The 8,398-nt window shown below is 43.1% G+C and overlaps 1 protein-coding gene across 1 annotated transcript in view; it reads right to left on the reverse strand.

The window, feature by feature from the left end:
• The window catches only part of smap2 (small ArfGAP2), a 32,402-nt gene extending 27,172 nt beyond the window's left edge, over window positions 1-5,230 (reverse strand). The window contains exon 1 of the mRNA XM_078081848.1: window positions 5,117-5,230. Within this exon, the coding sequence (XP_077937974.1) occupies window positions 5,117-5,213 (97 nt within the window). The 5' untranslated portion in view covers window positions 5,214-5,230. The remainder of the gene's footprint in view (window positions 1-5,116) is intronic.
• Window positions 5,231-8,398: the final 3,168 nt, after the last annotated feature.

The following is an 8,398-nucleotide window of genomic DNA, read 5'->3' on the forward strand; positions in this document are numbered from 1 at the left end:
TAGTTAGACTTGGATGGACTGAACTGTAACATGGCCGCAGCCCAATCTGGGCTTTCAATTGTAAAACAATAAAATGTTATTCATTTCTGTCAGGCAGTAATTAATAGACCATTTAACAGGCAAAGGGGGAACAAAGTGATCCCTTTGCATGTTAAATTTTCACGTTTTCTTTTTCTCCTTGTCCATTTCGAACTGCTGCGCTATACTCCATCTGCATCAAGCCTGGAGTTATTACCTACAGTGCAGCAGGGCTCTGACTTAAGACATTCTCCTCATTAAATTATAAAAACAGGGCTGCAGTTGTACTTCAAATGCAACGCATTCTGGCAGTCAGGGAGTGGATATAAGTCATTCCATGTGGCGGCGAAGGTCGCCGAGGCCCAAAGTGTCACATGCTTCTGTTTCAAGCTCTTTGGTTCCCATGCACAGTAGCCAAGGAGCCTCATTAACTCGGGTGTTTTAATTTTTGTCATAATGTGTTGTAGCTAACTGGTTACATCATCGAAATGAAGAAGAATGGGTTCATGATGACCTACCCGATGTATTGTGATAAGCAGATTCCATATAGAAACAGGTGTTTAAAGACACTCTGGCAGCGGTTCGTTCTGCTGACAGGGCACACAGGTAACCTGCCCTCCTGAACATCGTGGCTGAGACTCAGGTCATTTCACGGGTTCCTAATTAAACACAAACCCAGCAGAGTCCTTTAGTTGTCAGAATATTGTCCAATATCGTCTCACTATCATATTCTTATCAAAAAATGTAATTTTGAGGCTCAGTAACCAGCCCGTAATGTGTTTTCCTTCATACAATATGTCTAAAATTGCTACTTCATTTATGAACTAACAATTGACAGTTTGCTAAACCCCTCACCGCGGCCATGACTTGGCATGTCGTCCTTGTCCATCTCTGGATTTTCTCAGCATGTCAATACGGTATGCATGGGTCTGTATTAAGAGAGCTTATAGCACCGAAGGAGGTTGAAGAAGGAGTCTTTTTACACAGCATAGAACAGGGTAAGAAAAAGCATTAAACAATGTCTATCTGCTGTTAGTACGGCAGCTAACCAGCTTGCTCAAAAAAAAAAAAGTAGCGTCTGAATATGCGGAGAGCTACTTTAAAGCACCGAGGGAGCAGTTTGGGGGTCAGATTAGATCTTCCGATAAAGTGAATGCTTAAAATTCCTTACAAGAAGTAATCTGGGTGCCAAATGGGGCAAATTGTATTAGTCAGACAGCCACAGCAGACAAGCTGATTATAATGTCAGGTAGTAAATCTGCCACTCTTAACTGCACACAGTTGTGCTGCTTGGAGAATAATATTGTTAATAAAAACAGAGCACTTGTCATCGGACGATGCCGTTTGTGTTCTCTGAGGACGTCACCGTAGCATTGCTGAGGTAATATTTAGCCAGGTGCTGCATGTGAACCGGGGGTCGGTTCATATGGAGCTGCGTTGTTCTTTGTGGAGTCCTCACCCCTGCCTGACGGGGCCCTCGCTGGTATCCGAGTGGTAACGTGGTGATCTGACAAAGAGGCCGAGGGGAAGATGGAGAGAAGAAAGCAGGACGCAGTGACGAAAAAAAAGGGAAAACCAGCTATGAACATTTACTGCCGTGTCCGACAAAATGACCGTTAGACTCAGTACCCTGCGACGCAGCAAATGAGGGTCCGCACACTATTTCTACTGAACAATTTGTAATGGAGATGATGACGTTTTGGAGCGAAAAAAAAGCTCCACACCACAGTGAAGCAGAACTAAAGAGCTCTGCTGAATTCCTGTCTTTGGAATTTAGGATTCCTGTGTTTGGTGACATATACTTTATATACGATCCCGGGTTATTTTCCTAACCAGAGGCCCACTGGCATGTAACGTAACTGTGGTCAAAAACCACGGTCTGCAGTGCCCCCCCACCCGCCGAAGTCTATACACTGCCCCCCCCCCCTCCTTGTATGTGTCCTCGAAAATGAGACCGACTGAGAGCTTCATGAAAGGGTATAGCAGGGTTTGGGCCTTTCCAGAGGGCCACCTCGGTGGCTAGGGTTACCTCCCCTCCCTCCCCCTCCTTTTTTTCCACATGAACAGGAAAACCCTGGCTCTCTCCCTCCCTCTGAGTAGCGGCGTGTAACTCTATGAGTCTATTAGAGAACGGTGGGCCGGGCTGGATCTGCTCGGCCTTGGGAGAACCACAAACTGGAGTGCACCTAACCTCCGACATGCTTCCCACAGAGAAACGCACATCGACCAACCTGCGCTCCACTTTCACCCTCCTTCCTTGTTTCTTTGTGTCTTCCTCACATTCTCTTTTTGGAGTTTTTCTAGGTTTCGCCAAGTTAAAGCTCTCTTTTTCAAACGGACAAACATGTCAGTGGTAATTTATGTTGACAGCAGCCTTTTGTCCAAATATTTCCACTGTAACTTTAACCGAGAAATCAATGGCAAATCCTTTTAATCGAGCTGTTTGCCGAGGTGGCCGCAGAGTCCTGCTTTCCTTGGCTCGGTTGGCAAAGACCAGTTTAAACATTCGCCTGTTTCTCTGTTTGCAGTGGAGTTCTGGATTTACCCCCCTCAATCCGCCAGTCATCACACCTGATGGGAACAGATTGGCTGAATCTGCTTAAGCTGTCAGTCAGGGTTGATCTTGGCTGCAAATGCAGCACGTGTGGCGGGTGGTGTGTACAGCACATGCAACGGATCGGCAGCGTGTCTGTTTGTGTTGTGCATGTGCTTCTTGGTGGAGGATGTGTGCGGGGATCGTGTGGGTCATCTGGATGCACCGTGATTATGACGAGTGTGATATTCGCCCAGTGTGAAGGTTTTTTTATTTGTTCGCAATGCTTAGTAGTGTGTGCAGAGCAAATAGTCTACTTCACTACGTGCGAATGATGTTTTCTTATCTGCCACCTCTAGACCTCGACAGCAACGCTGGTATCGTGTTTTACCTTGTGTGTCCGTGTGTGAGGCATCACGGCTGTACAACACAGTTGGTCTCCTGCACTTTGCCATGTGTCTATAAGTTGACTTGAGTTAAATTTTTTTCAATTTAACAGTGTTGCAACCAATGGGAATGTGTCCCCTAATTTACATCACTGGCTAGATTTGGCCTGGATGTTGTTGTGATCCCATTGCAAGGAGATTTCTTGATAAATGGTGGTTAAGCAAAGAGCAGTTAAAATTATTGTTTATTCTCAACGGTGGTGTAATGACTGAACCTCTGTACCATGTCTACCGTTACAATAGGTAATAGGTAAAACATGTCAATATTTAATTTTGTTTCACCCATTTTAAACCCCATTCGAGTATTTTCATATTTTTTCTTTTTTTCTTTGGTAGAGCCCTTTGAAATACCTTATGGCTGAAATGTGTGAAATGGGGGCTCCAAAGATTTAACAGTTAAGGCCTTATGGGCACGTACTCCTCCACTTGGTCCATTCTCGCATATGATCTCAATTAGGGAATTATTTACCCTGCGAACAGCCTCGCTTTCCCCCATGAGGGACGACGTTGGGATTTTAGGGCATCAGACTGTACTGCTCGTTGGCACATGCACACACCGACACGCACAATGACACACACACAATTACGTACTAATACCTGTATTTGGGCGTCCACAGAAGGATATATCTGACACATACAATACCGTAAATGCAGTTTTGACCTAAATCAATCATACCCGACTATTTTTTCACCCACAAACTACCACCATCTCTCTTTTTTACACACGCAACCACACACACACACACACACACACACACACACACACACACACACACACACACACACACACACACACACACACACACACACACACACACACACACACACACACACACACACACACACACACACACCACTGTCCGTTCTCATCTGCGGGCCGTTCCACCCTACAGATGTTCCCTCTCAGTATGATCGCATGGATTTGGGGAATGTTTTGAAATGTCAAGCCAATGAAGCGCCCCAAAGTCCCGGAGATTTCAGTGGCGGTTACTAAAAGAGTATTTGGCCTACCTGCTAAACACTGCAGAGATGCTGCTACTGACCGACGGATCTCGAGTGACATAAGTGGAAAGACACTTGCAGTTTTTCGCTTTATTTGTTGGATATATGTAAAGCACACCACATCTGGGAGGTTTAATTCTTTATATCTGCAGAGCTTTTTTGTTTTTTAAGATTATACATTGGCAACCTGCCTCTGATACACATGTTTCCTGACTCAACATTGACCCATTAACATTGTTGTTCCCCTGATAGCTGATATATTTGGTACGGTTCGGCCCCTTAAACGTGAAGGCCAATGAGGAATGTTCCCAATAAAACCCACACAAACATTTGCAGTGCACTATCCTGTGTTTGTTTTGGTCTGCTGCACACATTGAACTTTTTACATTGAACTGTTTTTTATGACCCAGGGCATGACATATAACAGACTTGTCCTTAATATACCCTGGAATAGTGACGGGGAGTTTCAATGTTATTTGTTATGCTTGCTCTTAGGGCAAAGCATCTAACCAACCATTTGCACCGTGTCGTTTTACATAAATTTGCTGTTATGTTTGAACATGAAAAAGGAATTTTGCTCTGATAGATACCACAAAAAACTTAAATTAGGTTCTGAGGGAAAATCTGTCAATTATATTACAATTTATTGGAAAACCGATTTTAAATTGTGTTGACTGGTAAGTATTTCATGGTCATTGCGCAAAGCAAAAAGCTTCTAGCCGTGCTTCATCAATCTGTGACCTCTTCATCACCGCCGATGGAGGGATTTCACTAACATGGCTTAAAATGATATAGCTGTGAGGCAACGATAATTCCCCCGGCCCTCTGTTAGTACCGTGCACTGTGCTGAGGTTACGCACGTCCCATGGTTTTCCATTGAATGCAATGCTCTACTCCCATGATGGATGATGGTATAAAAATGAGACATATTTAGTGTTATTGTGATCCTGGCTGTATGGTAAAACCATTTCCGCTCTGACTCTGGGGTTTGATTTTAATCACAGAATGTGCTTGTATGCGGGGCCCATTTTGGAGGTTGCACAGTCTGCGGTCATTTTGGCTCCCTTTTGCATTAAATTGTGAATATAGAGAACATTAATGATTGGGTCATTCCTACCTTTACCGTGGGAAGCAACAAGAAGTGGTCTCGTCCAACCGGCTGTGGTGCCACTGAGCCAAACCGGCGGTGCAAGGACCCATTCCAGATTACCCATTCCCTTGATTATGCAAACTCCCTACAAGAAGTAGAATATTAGGTCAGATAATTAAGGTTTCTAAGATGTACAGCTCCAGAAATATGTTTTTTTCTGACATATACAAGCACAAAAATAACTGCATCTTCAATTGTCTCCTTATTCCCATGACATGGTGTATTTTGCTGCCCGGAGCCTCTGGATTTGGAAATTTTTGTTATTTAACTATTTCTTATTCAGCAGCGCTTGCCGCCGATGAAGAATGTACACAACTAAAAGAGAGCTGGATCAGTACCAAGGTTTCAATATGTTTCCATTTTGATCCTCAAGACCTACGCTGGAAACACAGAGCTTCGGCCAAGACCATTTTCGAAACAAGCGCATTTAAGTGAATGCTACAACTTACAATGCTTTTCCTTTTGGTAACATGCAGAATGGAAAAAGGAACAAGCAGCAAACTTTAGGACTTTATATTAACGCCTTTAAGTAGATTAAATCAAAGGAGGGTCAGGCTTTGCTGTCATGGTAAAAAACATTATTTGCAGTCAGACTGCGACACAGTATTCTGCTTTTTGTACTCAAAAATCCCTGCAGGGTATTTAAACCTAAAATAACATTCATGACGCCATTTTAGTTTGTACCTTTGAGATGAATATTTAACACTCAGAAAAACAGTTGTCTTAGTTTTATACACGATAATCATTTGATGAGATGTCAGTTTTCAAATACTCAAAGTGTGACGCTAGTTTATAAATTGGATTTCAAGTTCAGGCCATTGACCCATTGGTCAATAATTTAATGAACAAAAATGATTTTCTTTTAAATGAAGTACATCATTTCTACATACGCGTAAGGCTGGAGCTTGAATATCTTTCTTCACAAATCTCTGCAACATTAATGATTGTTCAAGGACCAATAACTTGATGGGTATTATATCTATTCCCTGATTCTACCGAAGGCCTTTGTTTCCGTGGTTCGGAAATTTTCCACTGTGTCAACATAGAGTGTAACCATCTCTGCAGGCCGTGGTGTGTGTGCGTTTTTGTGTGTTTGTGTGTGTGTGCTTTTAAAGAATGAGGATGGGATTCATTGAGGTTTTGAAATGGGAAACAGACCAACGCAGGCTCTTCCAGGGGTGATTATATCTCTGGGATAGTGGGGCCATCCATGTGCGTCTTTGTCTCCAGTTGGTTTCCTCCAGTTGCCCCTCAAGGGTCCAGAGCAGCTCGAGGCTACAGGCGACTCTTGGCATTGAGTCAGTATTATGTATACAAATGTATGCATTTCTGTTTTGGGAAAATTATTGTGGCCCTGGATACACCCTGGCACCAACACTACTACTTTGCTTTCATTTCTTCAAGATGAAAGTTTGTTACCTGTATTACCTGTTTGTCAGTGTTGCATTAAGAAAGAAAGAAAAACATGGAACGTTTAGATCAGGAGGAGCTGCGCTTAAGCTGTTGTTGTCTTTAACGTTACAAACATCACGAAAATAACCTTTCCATTGCCTAATTGCCTTGATTATTTATTGATCTGATTATTTATGATTTCACGTCGAAAACAATTCACATTTCTTTTCTGTATACTGTTTGAAAATGACAGCTGGCTTTTCCAAACAGTTTATTTAAAGTCGGATGCATGCTGACCTTGTGCAATGCGGCGGTGGAAGGAAGGTTCCGTTTGAGCGTGTAAGTATTGTTTGTGTGAGATGCTTCCACGCAAGAGAAAGACGTCCCCTTCGGTGGATGCAGGCGGCGTGGTGATGCTTTGTTTATAACGAACTTGTGGAGCGTTTTCGGCCCCGGTAATACCACTGTGCCAACACCGCAGAATGCGTATGCCCCTTCAAATACCTCCAGTCAACACATTGCCAGCTTTCTTAAATCAACACAAAGCTTCTCCTATGAGGATGTTCATGGCATCGCGTCATAATCTCAACCGCATGTCAGTGTCTTGATTCCATTCACTACTATCCCCATTCCTTTCCTCTTTCATTCCAACTTCCTCTTACTCTCGCTCTTCCTGACCCCGGCAGCTGTTTTCAGGGGAATGTATCCTTCACTCGTGCATTCTCTATTTGATCAGTGCCATAATATATTACCTGCTTGAAAAGGGCATGTGATGCTTATTTCTCACCTTTTGAACCTTCACCTCGCCTAAAACGTTCCCTCCTATTGGCAAGGTGTGCACGTGAGTGTGCGCACGTGTGCATGTTGTGTACTCGGTCCATCCACTCTATTCAGCACATCTGCGCCGCAGCTGAACGGTCCTTCAGGCGACGTCTGCACTGTTTGGTTTTCAACATCTTAGTGTTCGTGTGTGTAGGGGTGTGTGTCCGTCTTGTGGATATGTGATTTAAAAAAATAATATCTGCTTTTTTCAACGCTACACAATCCTAATAATTGCGTGTTTCAATGCGTGCATGTTGCATATTTAGAACACAGGTGGACTTCCCTCCTTTATAAACCCTGTCAACCACCACCTATGTTTCTATTTAACGTTTTATTAAGTAAACTAAAACTCCAAGCCAATATGAGCGAACTGTACGCTGCAGACACTGCAGTCCCTTTTATATGTAGCTCAAGGATCAGATCGAGGTCGGGGATGGCTTTTAGGGAACACCTCATACACACTGCAGCCTTAAGACTCTCGCGTAAGCTTTTGGCAGAGGTCGAAGGTCTGTCTGAGCAGAGCCAGGTCATTGTCTTTTCGCCTGCATGGATGTTTACTCTATCGTCAGGTGCAAATGTGTATTACATGAAAAAAAAGACAGACAAGAGCCTTGTGTGTTCGGTTCATCGTGGGACATTCAAGCTTACTGTTGTGTTTTGCACATAAACTCCCTATGCGATTTTTTATGATTTGTCTCAATTCTCACACTTTGAGAACTTGTGAGCAAATGTCTCAATTTCCTGTCTTCATCCTGGGTGTGAGTTTTGCCAGATATGAATCCCTAACTAACATAGGGATTAGTGAGGTTTAAGGACTACTCTTTGCTAACGCCAGCTAGACGCCCTTTATTTTATAAATATTACACTGGAAAAATATGACTTTTTTGGCCGTGTAATGATTACCTTGAATATTTTTCAAAACCCAAACTTATACCAAGTAATGTTACCTAAACAACTGCAGTGATGGTGCAACTTGACACAGCAAAGGCTTAAGCGTAAGCGGATTAGTTTAGCATGATAGCTAGTTAGCCTACT

This window comes from Gasterosteus aculeatus, chromosome 10 (assembly GCF_964276395.1).
Source record: "Gasterosteus aculeatus chromosome 10, fGasAcu3.hap1.1, whole genome shotgun sequence".
In the NCBI taxonomy this organism is placed as follows: Eukaryota; Metazoa; Chordata; class Actinopteri; order Perciformes; family Gasterosteidae; genus Gasterosteus; species Gasterosteus aculeatus.